Source organism: Pseudonaja textilis, chromosome 1 (genome assembly GCF_049901715.1).
Source record: "Pseudonaja textilis isolate UNSWEBS1 chromosome 1, rPseTex1.2, whole genome shotgun sequence".
Lineage (NCBI taxonomy): Eukaryota > Metazoa > Chordata > Lepidosauria > Squamata > Elapidae > Pseudonaja > Pseudonaja textilis.
This window is the reverse complement of record NC_141990.1, coordinates 71,997,285-72,013,005: the sequence shown is the minus strand read 5'-3', so window position 1 is coordinate 72,013,005 and position 15,721 is coordinate 71,997,285. Positions and strand designations below refer to the sequence as shown.

General features: G+C 37.7%; 1 protein-coding gene across 5 annotated transcripts; it reads left to right on the top strand.

Moving 5' to 3' along the window:
• The first annotated feature begins 571 nt into the window (after positions 1-571).
• Positions 572-15,321, top strand: TBP (TATA-box binding protein). Of its 5 annotated transcripts, none has more exons than XM_087937883.1 (9): positions 572-829; positions 6,941-7,172; positions 9,109-9,437; positions 10,802-10,889; positions 11,871-11,962; positions 12,143-12,310; positions 12,975-13,069; positions 13,929-14,052; positions 14,803-15,321. In XM_087937883.1, the coding sequence occupies exons 2-8, from the start codon at positions 7,119-7,121 to the stop codon at positions 14,006-14,008; spliced, it is 906 nt and encodes a 301-aa protein (XP_087794009.1). In that variant the 5' UTR covers positions 572-829; positions 6,941-7,118; the 3' UTR covers positions 14,009-14,052; positions 14,803-15,321. The 5 variants fall into 5 exon arrangements, with proteins under 5 accessions (XP_087794009.1, XP_087794004.1, XP_026560939.1 ...); XM_087937878.1 differs by lacking the exon at positions 14,803-15,321 and adding an exon at positions 14,385-14,644; XM_087937887.1 differs by lacking the exons at positions 572-829; positions 14,803-15,321 and adding exons at positions 3,882-3,950; positions 14,385-14,644.
• Positions 15,322-15,721: the final 400 nt, after the last annotated feature.

Genomic DNA, 15,721 nt, shown 5'->3' with positions numbered 1-15,721 from the left:
TAAAATAAATAAATTTTGCTTGTCAGAAGGTCCTAAAAGAGGATCAGATGACCTCTGGATGCTGAAACGGTCATAAATATACTTGCCAAGCATGGGAAATCTGGTCATGTGATCACGGGGAATGCTGCAAAGATTGTAACTGAAAAACGGTCCTATGTCTCATTTTTCAATGCTGGTGTAACAATGCTATGGTCACTAAAAGAAATGTTGTAAGTCGAGGACTACTTGCAGAGAGAGGAGCAGTTCTAGCTGCCTGTCCTGCGGGATCTTTTCATATTTTGTCCTCCCCTTCATTGATCCCTTAAACTGCGTTTTAGCAGCCTCGTTGCACTTGGACAGTCAAATGGCATTTAGAAACTGGAGGGATTGGCTGATGTTTTTTTTTCCCCCTCCATGTTTATCTTTTAAGTCAGGGGTCCCCAAACTTGGCAACTTTTAAGACTTGTGGACTTCAATTCCCAGAATTCTGGGAGTTAAAAGTCCACAAGTCTTAAAGTTGCCATGTTTGGAGAGCTCTGTTTTAAGCCATCGTTTTTCTTAAACGGATGCCTCCCGTCCCGTCCCCTCCCTTGCATGAATCAATGTATGATTCTCATTAGGCCCAATATATTGGCTGGGGTAGGGCGCGACGCTGCAAAGGACTTCTTCCCAAAGGCACAACTTCAGAAGGCGGCTCTCACGCTCTCGCTGCCGCCCTTAAGAAATGTGGCGGCCGCAGTTAACTGCTGGGGAAGGTTACCCGCGACTGGCTTGATGACGCAGAAGAGATGCGCCGCCGGATGAGGCAAGCGCGGGGGGCACGGCTCAGGTCGGGAGAACTTCTGGAGCGGTAAGTCTCCGGGCCCGGCACCGCTGCGCCTTTACTTCTGGCGGGAGCGGGGCGGGGGGACTCAAGTCCGCCGGTCTCGGGCCCCGAGAGTGGGACTTATTTAGGGGGCTTCCTCAAAAGCGGAGGAGGTCTGCCCCCCCCAAAACGGTTGCAAACGCTTAAGCTCCCGGTCACTCGGGACGTGGAGTCAGCGTGTCCGTTGAGTGTTGCCTGGGGGTTGAGCCGCTGCGCCGCTTCAAAGGGAAACCTCAGGAAAGGGCGCTTTGCTTTCTCTTCCCTCTCCTCCCCCCTCCCCCGTTTTTTTTTCCGCTGCCAAAGTGCCAACCTTGAAGAGTCAATGCAATTGGTGTTCCCTGTAACTCCTCGGGTAGCGGTGGTATATTCACACAGACCGATCCCTGGGCATGGGTTGTGTGAAAACATTGCATCCCTCTGTCCCGTAGGGCTGATTTGCAAGATTTGCACGCCCGGGAAAGAATATCCCTGGGCTGAACAAAGAGGTGTACTAGAATAGGTAGGAATATGTGTCTCTTTGAAGAACTCATTCGGGGTAATTTAAATGGATTTTTTTAAAAAAAAAAGTTTTTATTTTTTAAGACAAACATATACAAACAAAACAAACACATAAAACCATCTTCCATTCTTTGTACATACAGTGTGTCAGTTGGTTACAAATCTTTTGTGCTGTCCTTCTGTAGTCATTACTCACAATTTATATCAATTTTCACATTGTCCAACTCATTTAAATGGATTTTTCAAGCTCTCTTGAGATGGTTGAGAGGCTTTGGCTAACGCGGATTGATGGTGTGGGCTCTTAAGAATGGGATCGTTTTTGCAGTTTTAGACTTTGCCCTTATGCAAAGTCACCCCATATTTAGGTGGCGATGTCTGTAACAAGGCTTATTCAAAACTTGGTGAGAGTCCTGCTACGGTTGAGAAATTTTCTCTGAAGTGGAGCTCTGGACCTCTGTTCCAAAATTATTCCCTTAATGGCCCCAATAGCCATGAGCTTGTTTTCAGTAGCTCTATACTAGTTCAAGTGCTTAAATGTACAGGGATCGACCTAGCAACAAAATCAGGTAATGTTTTTACATTGTTCTAAACGTAGTAATAGTAAAGGAATTTTTGAAGTTCAGTGTATCAGACAAATCTGCTTGATGCCTTTGAGAACCACCCATTTGCAATTTCCCTCCTAAATGCACTTCAAAGATGTGGAGGTATTTATAGGCATCATATGCCCCACTCAAGCTTATTATAGTCATGCTAGCATCTGTCTGTGGTGGCCTATTTGTATTGGGGAGGAAAGAAAAATCTTAAACCACTTCTGCAATCTGCTATACATTACAGACATTCTTGTTACCCTCTTACAGTATTTTAGAAATCACTGCAAAGAATTGGTCAAAATGTAGAGACTCTGGAAAATGAAGGAATTAGTTTTCACCAGTGAGCTTAGTCCTGCTTTGTTTTCTCATGAAACTGAGAATAATCATAAATTTACATATTTTAAATGTAGAGGAACTGTAAACTTAATTGTGGCAGTTTACTATTTGCTGTGATTTTATTTGTGTTGATAAAAGCTGGAGAAATAGATGAGATTTCTTAATCCCGTTTATACTGCTCACATATTAGTTTAAATATTAATATCAGTGTATACATTCTTCCAAATATTGATAAAATGTAACCAAAGTGTAACAACTCTTGTTTATTGTTCAGTGCTCTGCATGTATAAATTCTATGGTTAATGTTGCTTATAGACACAAAATACATAAACCACAAAACAGGATATATGTCCTTTTAAATTTAGAATGTTTTGCTGATGCGTCAGTGGTATTTTCTGAGCTTGGATGTTTTCTTGCAAAGGTTTCATTATCCAAACTGTGGATAACTGTGTTGGTGGGTGTGGTCTTGGGGGATCTTTGGTTAAGCCCTTTAGTGTTACCTTATTTGGCATTTCCTTGATTGGGGTATTGATTACTTCTTGATTGTTGGTTTGATGTTAATCTTGGTGTTAATCTATGCTGTTCAGGGTACTGATTGCTGGCGGGGAAGTATTTTGGTCTTTTTTCCTTGTGATTGGTTAAGACTTATTGTCATAGTTTCAACAGGGAAACCGATCATCCTAGACCAAGCCAAGTCTGATAATGCCAGAGAATTCTTAGAAGCCTGGCATTCTAACAAATTGGCCCTCAATAGACACAAACAACATCTACATGTGTGCAAAAGAGACAGTCAACAAGCCAAAAAGGGAACAAAAAACCCAAACACCTCCCCAACATCAATCATCACTCTGATGAGCACAGATTAACACTAACATCAGACCAACAAGCAACAAGTAAACAATACCACAATCAAGGAACTGCCAAACAAGATAACAGTGAAAAACTCAAATAAAGAACCTCCAAGACCACTCCCACCAACAGTGCATGCAACTAGAATATAAATTGAGAGCAAACTCTAGACTGGTTCTGATGAGGTTTAGTTTGGGTAAGGAAACGTCTGCAAAAAAACAAGCAAGCTCAGAGGACACCAAGGACCCCTCATTTCAAGCCTGAGCCACAAATATTCTCCTTTATTAGAAAATTTGTTTGTCACATCTTCTTGTTCACTTTTGACAGGTAGGATATTTAGAGCTAATCTATTCTGATTACAATTTTTGCAGGTAAAAATTCTTACAGAAAGATAATTTCTTAAGTATTGATTTATGTTTTTAGCTACATAATTTTATATTATTGAAGGTATGTATCCAATTCAATAAGCATTAAATTTTATTTTTCATTTTCACTACTGTATTGTTAAATCATAATTCTTAAAATAAATGACTCCTCCTAGTAGTCGGAATGACCATTAGTGTAACTTGGCTTCCCAAGTGGGGATGACTAAACAAAGTATAGGATTTTTGGTTTATTTAGTGTGTGCAAATAGAGAAGTCTTGTGCTACTTTTATAACAAATTAGAATTTGATAACCATGCTCTTGATTTTTTTATAACTTGTTCTTGGTGGGAGAAATTAACAAGGATCCTCTTTTCCATTTGTGCTAAATATGCAATGAAAGGAGATTTCATGGATTCTTTATCACCAGCTAAAAGGAATACCACAAAGAGACTGACTGAACTAGTCATGGTAAGCTAGAATTCTTCAGAATACTAGCTAAGAGTGACATATAGATGAGTTATTTAATCGAACTATGTACAGTAATCCAAAGGCCTGGTTAAATGATTCTTGTTTATTAAAATGGTGTTAGAATCTTAAGAGTAGGATGGATCCACATAGGCCATTGATCAATTCATGATTTGTGCAGGAATTCAAATCTAATAATCTCCAATCATTGGTTATTTAGGTTCATCTTAAAATACATTTAGTGAAGAGAATCAGCAGTTTCTCTGGCAGTTTTCCAGTTGAGCTGTTCTTATTGTTAGGAAGGTTTTGTAAGTTAAAATCAGTCTGTTATTCTATGTGCAGTATTCTGGACTACTAAGTCTTAATTTTTTTTATCTGTGGTGTACTTCCAGGTTTTTGAAGAGTAGTAGTATTGTTTTGTAGTCCTCATAGCTCCTTCAATCTTTCTTTATTAGTCTTAATACTAGCCTTGAATCATTCTTATTATGCTTCTGTAAAGCAATTTTAATCAGTCTAAATCGGTGATGGTGAACCTTTTCGGCACTGAGTGCTGAAATGGGAGTGCGCATATGTGCTGGAAACTGGAAGAGCAGTTTCCTGGCACGCAGGAGCACCGGAAACTGGAAGCTCAGTTTCCCGGCGCGCCAACTGCCTGGTTTTACAGTTTCTAACGTGCATGTACACATGAAGACTGGCTGGTCAGTGCATACATTTGTGCCGGGAGCTCCTCTTCCAGGTTCTGGTGTTCCTGTGTGCGCAAGACCTGCTGACCAGCAGGCACATGTGTGCTGTGGAGCTACTTTTCTGGTTTCCGGCGTTCCAATGCATGGAAAGACCAGCTGGCTGGTGCGCATGTGCGCTGGAATCCAGAAGAGCAACGGGCATCAGTTGGTGTGCCTGGAAAGATGGCTCTGCATGCCACTTTGGCATGCATGCCATAGGTTCACCATATGGGTCATATGAAATCAAAGTGGAGGTTACCTTGTACAGAATAAAATATGAAGAACACTTACTTACCTTTGGTTACTACATTTCTAAAAATGCACACTCAATATCAGGCCTGCCCATGAGCTGCATGTGGCCCTCTGGACAATTAGCAAGGTGGCTCCACAAAATCATAAAACTTTTCACCTTATTATGTTATTTATATACATTAATTATATTGTTTTATATGTGGCCCATGACAATTCCCCTTCACTTAATGCAACCTAGGCAAACCAAAAGGGTGGGCACCATGCTCAATATTCATTTGCCCCTTTTGCTGCTATATTTATTTCTTCTTTCTAGATTGAATCAGTCTTGGGATTGAATCAGTAGCAAAAAATACAATCCTTCAGATCAGCAGTGGTTCAATGTGTTCTGGGAGTGATCTAACACCAAAGAATGCCAGAACAACATGTCTTGTAACAGTTACTGCTAAGAATATTTTGATATCTTGTTTTATTCAGCCTTTGCATTAAGCTCTTATCAATTACTTGGAGTGAACAGGCATTAACTTATGAGCCAGTGTTTCTTTATTTTTTTGTAATTGAAAATCATCCAATAAAACAAACCCTCCCTCTCTATATTTTTGTCTTTAAAAGTATTATACATATTTGGGAAGAAATAATTATAGTTGCATAGTCAAGGAATGACTAGGTTCCCATTCCAATGAAGCCCCATTTTTAGATATTTATCATCCTATTTGCTATTTGTACTTTTGGAGCTGCTTGCGTAAAATTATAGTGCCGACTTAACACAGTACCTGTGGACTCATTGTCAAGAACCTTTTTTACTATAATCAGTTTTCAAAATGTTAATAGAAGTAGTGTGAATAGTACCTCTTGTATTTTTCACTAAACCAGTTTTTAGCCACTAATCCATTTTTGTAAGCCATTGAGTAGTCCTGAACATGAGGAGATGGGAGCTGAGGTGGGGAACACACTCTGTCTTGGCAGACAATAAGCTGAGGCAACAATTTGAGGCAATATGCAGGCTTGGTGAATGGAGGGAAGTTGCAACAGGCTACCTCCATGAAACACGATCCGAGAATCACTGCTATTAAATCGCTGGCACAAAGTAAAAACTAACAATATTTTGTTTTACCCAGCTTTGGATATGTTTACCTCTCCTTGATAAGGTTTCTTCTTGCCTTATATAGATACTTTGCCTCCAGTCACTCACATATCCATTTGAATGGAAACATTAGTGTGACGGTCCTGATTTTTCTGAGCCATTTTCTAGATAAATGTATGCAAAGAAAATGGGTGTATGCAGTGATATAAGTGAAAGGACTAGGCAAGATTCTTTCTGTCTAGAAATTTGCTTCAAGAAAAGGTAGATGACTTTTCTGTGTGAAATAAAAAATGGGACAAAACTAATTTAAGTATTTTTAATTTACTCAGTAAGTTTTGTTTTGTTTTCTTTTATTAGGAATTTACTTCATCTTCATCATAGGTTGTTTTGTTTTGTTTGTTCTTCTTTAATAGTTACAATGGAATATAAAAGAAACAAGCTGTGACAAGCTGATTTGCTGTTGCTTGTTATGGTTCCAAAATGTAACTATAAATTATTCCTTAATTCAGGACATTACTAAGGCAGGAAAAAGAAATTAAAAGTTAAATGTTTGTTCTATGTGTATACTCTTTGTTTTCAAAGTTGGCTCAAGTGGGTAATAAATTCCTTTTTTTGCCCATTTTCTGGGGAAAAAAGCCTGCCACGAACAGGTACTTTCCTTGTGTACTTTTTGCTATAATTTTAAATGTTATACTGCACTAATATATTTATTTAAGTGAAAGCTTCAAAGGTAAGATTTATCATTGCAGATTTTTAATTCATATTTTGTTATTTAACTATATTTATGTAACTAATTTCTGAATCCCATGCCTGTGGCGCTGGAAACAGCAACAGATAACATTAATTCATCTGTGAAAAATAGTTACCACAACACAACAATAATGTACGCTATGAATTTTACTTGAATACAGTAGTGTGAGATTTCTTTTCTTTTTCAGGTCTGGAATCTTTATTTTATATACTTGATGTTTTATCAAATATGTCAATACAGACAGCAAACTAGTTTTGGGGATGCTTTACGGAAAGCTACTGCCTTAAAGTAGATGTTGTGAAGCTTGATTCCTGGATTTAATTTCTGGAAGAAGTTCTCATTTGATTGGACGCTTGATTGCTACAATGGATCAAAACAACAGTATACCATCTTACGCTCAGGGCTTAGCATCCCCACAGGTAAAAATATACTAAACTAATGAACTTATTGAAAAACAAAACTTTCAAAACAGTTTTTAGAGACCTTCAGTGTTGTGGACTCCATATTTTTTTTACCTTCCTTTGCTGTTTCTTTTCCTTGAATTTTAAAACAGTCGTGTTTATAACCTCTCTGTACCTCAATACTAGATTGGTTGCTACTTGCCATACCAGCTTCTGCAGGTTAAGACAAGTTTCTATCTTTTCAATGGCATCAGTGATGGATATTAAGGCAGTAAGAACTGTTTTATTGTTATACAATTTTCACTATTGAAACTCCTGGCATGAACAGAACAGTAATTGCCTAACAGACTAATTCTTTATTTGCCTGAAATATATATGCGGACATATTTCTTGATTTTGTCCCTCAATATTTAGCCTTTTCAACCTTCTTATTGGAGCCAGAACAAAAAGCATTTTCTCCTTTATTATTTGTATTTTTTCCAATAGTTTTATTTTAATCAAATAAAACTAATTAAAAATGTAATACAAACGTACATTAAAAAAGAAAAAAAGTGAGATAATCCCTCCCAAACAACTTAAACAATAGTTTTTTTTAAAAAAGGAAACGTCTTCCTTCATCACCAGCAAGTGTTATTTAGCATTAACAGCTTATCATTGTCTTAAAATATAATCAAATACATCTTCATTCCATACTTCAAGCCCTTTTCTATTATCTCTAAGTCTTCAGCCTTCCTTATCCAATCAACAGAGGACCAATAACAAATGCCCCAAATATCTAATAACATAGCAATAGCACTTAGACTTATATACCGCTTTGTAGTGCTTTCCAGCCCTCTCTGAGTGGTTTACAGAGTCAGCATATTGCCCCCCAACAATCTGGGTCCTCATTTTATTCACCTCGGAAGGATGGAAGGCTGAGTCAACCTGGAGCCTGGTGGGATTCGATCTGCCAAATTGCAGTAGGAGTAGCTATAATATCCCTTTCCATATAGTCTGAATCCCCTAAAATCTATATTTTGTTTCATTCTGTGTGTTGAGAGTGTTCTCCTCTAATTGTAATCTTGTCTGGAGAGGAATTATCAAAAAGCTAGTTTGCTCACTGGCTCTTCATTCCACTGCAATTGTCAGATCCACTTTTTCTAGACCAGTCTTCAGTTCATTTCTTCCCCAAAGTCCCTTTCACAGTTCAATTTTTGTGACCCACTAGAATACTTTTAAATTGTGCTACTTAATTTGTCACAAAACCATCCAGTTTTACTAACCCAATGAATTATTGAATATGTGCATAAATTCTAAATGAACAGTGTAATGTGAATGGCCCCTTTTCATTTATCTGGGCAGTGTTCTTGCTAGCTTCAACTTTGGAAATATTTATTTTAAAGATATTGCAGGATTACTTAAAGAGTATCTGGTAAAATCAAATTTTGATTGTGATATTTATGAATTAATTATTTAGTTTGATCCAAAATATGGTGGCAAAGGAGCTTGGTGAATATTCATCTACGCCATATTATAACTTGAACAAAAACGGCTGAGTTGGTTATTCAGAAGAAAATAGCTGTACAATTAAACTTGCTGCCAATATAAATATACATTGGATTGCAGTTGCGTTTTGTGAGCCATGATGGTGCAATAGTTAGAATGCAATATTGCAGGCAATTGTGCCAACTGTCGGCAGTTCAATTCCCACCGGTTCAAGGTTGACTCAGCCTTCCATCTTTCTGGGGTTGATAAAATGAGGACCCAGGTTGGGCAATATGGTGACACTGAAAACTGCTTAGAGAGGGCTGTAAAGCACCATGAAGCAGTATGTGTCTTATTGCTATTACTTATTGCTATGATCTCCAGAATAAAGCAGTTGTCCTTTAAATAATTCTGTGCATTCCTAATCTTGTTCATGATAGCTCATGTATGTTGCAGACTTTAACTTTTCAAAATTGTATTCATTTTGTAGAGTGCAACGACTCCAGGCATCCCTATTTTTAGTCCTATGATGCCCTATGGCACTGGGCTCACACCTCAACCTGCTCAGAGTACCAACAGTTTATCTATCCTGGAAGAACAACAGAGACAGCAGCAGCAACAAGCAGCAGCACAACAGTCCACTTCACAACCAACACAAGCAGCATCTGGTCAAACCCCACAGCTCTTCCACTCACAGACTTTTACAACGGCTCCTTTACCAGGAACTACACCGCTCTACACCTCTCCCATGACTCCCATGACCCCCATAACGCCTGCCACCCCTGCTTCCGAAAGCTCTGGGATTGTACCGCAGCTGCAGTAAGTGCAGACTCCACTCTGCTCACAAATCCTGTACAGGTAGCCCTTGACTTAACAGGAGTTTGTTTAGTGACCAAAGTTACGACGACACCCCCAAAATGGTGACTGATGAATGTTTTTCACAGTTACGACTGTCACGGCACCCCCATCATCACGTGATCAAAATTCAGATGCTTGGCAACCGGTTTATACTTATGACCATTGCTGTGTCGTTCCAAGGTCACATGATCCCCTTTTTGTCACCTGACCAGCAAAGTCAATGGGGAATCCAGATTCATTTAACAACCGTGTGACTAACTTAACAAATGCAATGATCCACTTAACAACTGTGGCAAAAAGTTGGTAAAATGGGAAAAACTTGCTTAACAAATGTTTCACTTAGCAACATAAATGTTCGGCTCAATTGTGGTTGTAACCTGAGGACTACCTGTACTTTAACTATGGTACATTTTAAGGGGGAATTCTATATTAATATATTTTAGAGCATGGTGGTCAAACCTACATTCTGAGTTCATGCTGCCAAGTGGCTATGTTTCAATGACATGTTGCTGTGTTGAATGCGTGACAAGGCCTTTGAAGAGCAGGTACCTTGCAGGCACTTACTCAGAATGCCAGTGCATTAAGTTGGATTGAAAAATACTTTCTTTCAGTTGTTTAAAAATTTTTTGGTGTCTCTGAGGCAGGAATGGGATTCAAATTTTTTAACAACTGATTCTGTGGGTGTGGCTAGGTGGGCATGGCTAGGTGGGCATGGCCATGTGACTGGGTGTGCATGGGTTTTTGTTTTGTTTTTTGCACACACACACACCCCGTGCTCCATTTTTGGGCCTCAGGGAAGCCTCCTGGGGGGCATTTTTGCTGCCAGGAAGCTTTCCTAAGGCCCAGGAAGGCAAAAAACGGAGTGCCTCATGCCCTTTTTTGCCTCCAAGGCCTCAGGGAAGCCTCCTGGGTGAAGCAGTAAGACAGTGAGGGGGATCCTGGCACAGCTGATCGTCAGCACAGCTGATCGTTGGGAGAAAAAAAAAAGAAATACCTTAAGGAGTGACTGGGTGGAGGAGAATGCATGGGCATGCATGTGATGTCACGTATGCATGATTAGGACTAATTGAGCAGGGAGGGGAGGGGCCAGCCAGGGGCACGATTTGCCGGTTCTCCGAACTGCACAGAATCCTAACAACCAGTTCTATAGAACTGCTCCGAACTGCTAGAATCCCACCTCTGCTCTGAAGTTTTTTAGTATAGATTTTTACTGGTATTGTGGCTTGTAACTAATGCTCACAAGGTTACTCTTGTAATCAGTTTTTGTAGAGTGGCTTTATTTGAAGCTTTTAAGGTTACCTAATATATCTCTAAATTCTCTCCAGGAATATTGTATCTACAGTAAATCTTGGTTGCAAACTTGACCTAAAAACCATTGCCCTTCGTGCTCGAAATGCTGAATACAATCCCAAGGTAAAATATAATGGAGAGGTGACAACTAATGTTACATTAATCAGTGATGATTGTTTGCTATTTTTGCTTCTGATAGCTCATGTGACTTGTTTCATTTACTGCAAAGGAGATTTCTGAGTATGCTTTTTATATGTAGCCAAGAAAAAGATCTTTGGGGCTGCATAGTAGCCTTAAAGAACAATAACACTAACCATTCGTGTTATGTCAAACCATTTTATACTAAAAACTTGGCAAAATATATAAGCATTTGTTGTGGTTTTGAAAAAATGAAAGGTAAAATTTGATAGAACTACTAGATCCCATCTCTAGTTGGCCATAAAAAATGGTTTACAAAGCTGGCTGGGTTCATACCTCATGCCAAGCAACCTACAAGCTTTGCAATTAAACAAAAATTTTACAAAGTAATGAAGTATTACAGGAAAACAAGTAACTGTTTTCACTTCAGCATTTCACTGAGCCGCAGTGGTGCAGTGGTTAGAGTGCAGTACTGCAGGCAGCTTCTGCTAACTGCTAGCTGCCTGCAATGTGGCAGTTTGAATTTCACCAGGCTCAGGATTGACTCAGCCTTCCATCCTTCCAAGGTCAGTAAAATGAGGACCCAGGTTGTTGGGGGCAATAAGCTGATTCTCTAAACCCATTTAGAGAGGGCTGTAAAAAGTACTGTGGAGCGGTATATAAGTCTAAACGCTATTGCTATTCATAAAGCAGTCTCTTCTAGAATTAATTTGATGACAAAGTACTGTCTATTCTACTTGAATTCAAACCAAACTTACTCCAATGTTTTGAGAAATGTGTTTTCCATAAACAAACAAAATTAACTAATATATTTATTATATTAAATTGTATTTGTAACTTTAGATATTTTCATATTTTTTTGAAGTGAAGAATGGAGATTAATGCAACTTCAGCTTACTAACTAATGAACGTTTAGGGATTTATTCACTTTGGTAGTTACAAAAGTGTTTGTTCTTTGTGTTTCAGCGTTTTGCTGCTGTAATTATGAGAATAAGAGAGCCACGTACCACAGCTCTCATATTCAGCTCTGGAAAAATGGTGTGCACAGGAGCTAAAAGGTATACAAACGAAAGCAATTGTCTGCAGCCATTTAGCTTATTAGCATTTGGCCTAACAGATATGGCCATTTGACACAGGTAATCTGTTAAAGGCCAGCTAATAGGTATATAATGTACAAACTGTATGTATATCATTCAGAGTTTCCTTGCTGAAATACAATGCATCTTATATTTTTTCAGTGAAGAGCAATCCAGGCTGGCTGCGAGAAAGTATGCTAGAGTTGTACAGAAGTTGGGCTTTCCTGCAAAATTCTTGGATTTTAAAATTCAAAATATGGTTGGTAGTTGTGATGTAAAATTCCCTATTAGACTTGAGGGATTGGTTCTTACTCATCAACAATTTAGCAGGTAGGCTACAAAATTCTGTTATCTTAAATGTTTTCTTTTGTGTTTCTCAATTTTATTTTAAATGTCTCATAGTTCTGAGTCATTTATATATTTCTGTGAATGCAAAAGAGGGGCAGTAATAAACAATTCTTATATATCTTTGATGTATAGATAATTTCAAACAATTGTAAATGTGTACAGTTCTTTAACATTATGTGCTTTCTTCAATACTGAAACAAAAAAAAGCTTTTTTATTTGAACAAAAAATTAATCATCTGCTGGTATGTATTAGTGTAGTATGTATTAGTGTAATTTAAATCCTTAAGAGTAGTAATGGAAAGTAGATAGGATACATTGCTAACTGAGCAACTATATAAAAGTGAAAACTGAATTTCACACTAGCCCAGCCTCTTCAAAATGTTCTTGGCCTTACAGTATAAAATTGAAAATAGTTCAATAATTCTTATGTAGAGTCTAGTATAGTTTGCCTGAAACGTTTCTATTGAGGAATTACACTAATAATGAAAAAGAACAGATAGGCCCTAGGGTACGTAAGACATGACTTAATAGCATCTCAGCTTAATCCACATGTGGCAGAAGGAAAAATGCATTTCTATTTCTGAGCACATGCTTTGATCAATCTACATTAGCTTTACATTTTATTTATACTGAACTTTTCTTTCAGTTATGAACCAGAATTGTTTCCTGGTTTAATCTACAGAATGATCAAACCAAGAATTGTACTGCTCATATTTGTTTCTGGAAAAGTAGTTTTAACTGGTAAGCTGTATTTGAAATTACTGCACTGACTGTAGCAAACTGAAAGATACCTGAGAAAGATTTCAAATAGCTAATTAACAAATACAAATATATTAATGCATTGGTTTGTGCCTTTATTGTACTTTATTATAATTTACTATTTGCATTTTTAGCCAAATATTTTTATTTGTTTTGTAGTGTTAACATGTTGCAGCAATTAAATGTGTTAATGTGCCTTTAAAGATCATTCAGAAAATTCAGTTGGTACAAAATACAGCCATGTCACATGCTAACTGGTGCTGGATGCATGAACATCCTACTCCTGTGCTACAGGCCCAGCCTTGGCTGCCTGTAAATTTCCAGGTGCAATTTAGAACACAAGCTTTGTCTGATGAAGTCCTATATGGCTTGGTGCTGCAGGACCTGTAGGATTGCCTCTTTCAACAGAATCCAATTGTTGATAGCTCCCCACTGCCATGGAATTGAGGAGATGCTTTTCTGTTAGGGCTTCTGTTTTGTGGAATAGACTTCCACTATCCGGTGGCCTTAAAAACTCTTCCAGCGGTTTTTTAACTAGCGCCCTAGGAATTGTTCATGTATTGCTCCAGTTTAAAATAAAAGTTAAGGATTGTTTTATCACCAGATAGTAATGATGAGGGCATGGGTTACTGCCAGAGGTCCTCCTATGGAGTCCAGATTAAGACTCCCAACTGTTCTATCAGCTGAGCAAAAGCTCTTATAAATTTGGTGCACTGGTTTGAATTATGAGCAATTTCCACATACAATTAGTTAATGCTTTCTTAAGAAAATTAGAAAACTAATGATATTGGTAGCCACAGAATCTCTGTTCATAGTGGTTAAATATACTCTTTCTTTTTAGGTGCAAAAGTCAGAGGTGAAATTTATGAAGCATTTGAAAATATTTATCCTATTTTGAAAGGATTCAGAAAAACGACGTAACAGTTCCGTGTGCTTATTCATGAAGCTGGAGCACATTTTTAAAGGTATTGATTATGGCACAGCAGTAACACACATATCAGGACTTGGAATATTTTCCCAGATAGTGCCTCTTTCCCTGTTTTTCACGGGAAGGGAACATATCGTTGTGTGTTTCGTCTGCACTAAGTTACTGTGCATTGCTTCACCATGTTCTCACAAAAGAAAAACTGAGCTTATTTATATTTCTGGCTCTTAAAATGGCTAATTTTAAAAATCTGAGTCTTATGCTGACAAGCTGGCTAAACCGTATTATCCAACATTTAAAACTCTGGAGTTACTTACAGTATTCTTTCAACCATGGATTTTATAACGAGAAACGTTAATTTTATGCTTTTAGACCTACTTCCACATTCCCTACATTTCCAGTGTTCAGCAGGACAGAAACTTTGCTAGTGAAGACAGATGGCTGTATATATTTCTGATTTGTGAAGCAATTCTAAATGTATAATTACTTGACTAATTTGAATAGTAAAATTTGTGGTCAATTTTTGCTTTTGCTGTTTTAATGTGCTAATTGCATGCATATAGCTAAAATAACTTGATTTTTATAAGATTTTTATTAACAATCCAGTATTAAAGTAATGTTTTGCCATTTCAGTTATTTTTGTGTTGTTTCTTAGTAGTGTTTTACTTGGAGGTCCTTATCTCCAAGAGGACTTACAGCTACAGTATAACATTTTCCTTCTAGTATTAAGAGGAAGAATGTGTTAATGATAGAAATAGCTTTGTTTCTAATTGCTTTTTTCCACGATCAGAAAAAAAGAACATGAAGCAGACCAGGTGCTGTACTAGAAGGGAACATGAATTCTGTACATCCAGAACCCTCATGTCAACTTATCCCACCCATACTACTGTATTCCTATTAGGTTGGGGTGGAGAGGGATTTATACATATTTAAGTACCAAAGAAAAAAAGTATTTCTTCCTCATCCCTCTCCTATAAAGCAAGTAGGTGAGTTTCAAATATAATTTATCTTCAAATTCCTTCCTTCCTTCCTACCTACCTACCTACCTACCTACCTACCATGGTCAATTCCTGTAGAAGAGGTTGAACCATTCAATACCAAAATGACAAGACTTTTATCTCCATTTTATTTTTAGTGTGAATTGATTGATAATTTCAATGAGTGATTTCAGACCACAGCCATTGAAAGGATGGGATGTACTGTATTCAGAAATATACATAGCTTATTTCAATTTTTATTGAATTACATTGTAAATTATCATGGAAACTTTGAACTCAAAAGTAAAGCTACCTGTCTATTTGTACTTCAAGTCTATCCCCATTGGTTTATTTCTACTGCAACAACAAATATCCATTATTCATTTTGTGACTTGTCAGCTATAAGCCAACCAATTTCTTAATGGAAACAACCTTTTCCAACAAGTTGAATGTGAAAATTCTAGACTCTTGAATGAGTGAATGTCTCCTCAGATATGAGCAGCATATTCCAGCCAACATACTGAAGAGTATTATTTTTAAAAAATGCTTTGTTTGCCTTTTTACTCACCTGTATGTTTCAAAAATGTTAATCTTTTATTTCCATTTCTCACCAAAGAAACTAAAGAATCGGTTCCTGGATGGGATGATCCCGCTATAGTGTTCCATAGTTATATAATGGAATAAACACTGGATTCCATATTTCTAATTTTATTCCATTGCCAAAGCTTTCCT

Bases quoted from the DNA above. Each gene is read 5' to 3' on its own strand.
- TBP (XM_087937883.1), top strand. From the start codon at position 7,119: ATGGATCAAAACAACAGTATACCATCTTACGCTCAGGGCTTAGCATCC. The intron at 7,173-9,108 runs GTAAAAATATAC...TTCATTTTGTAG, and splicing joins AGGGCTTAGCATCCCCACAG to AGTGCAACGACTCCAGGCAT. The intron at 9,438-10,801 runs GTAAGTGCAGAC...AATTCTCTCCAG, and splicing joins GGGATTGTACCGCAGCTGCA to GAATATTGTATCTACAGTAA.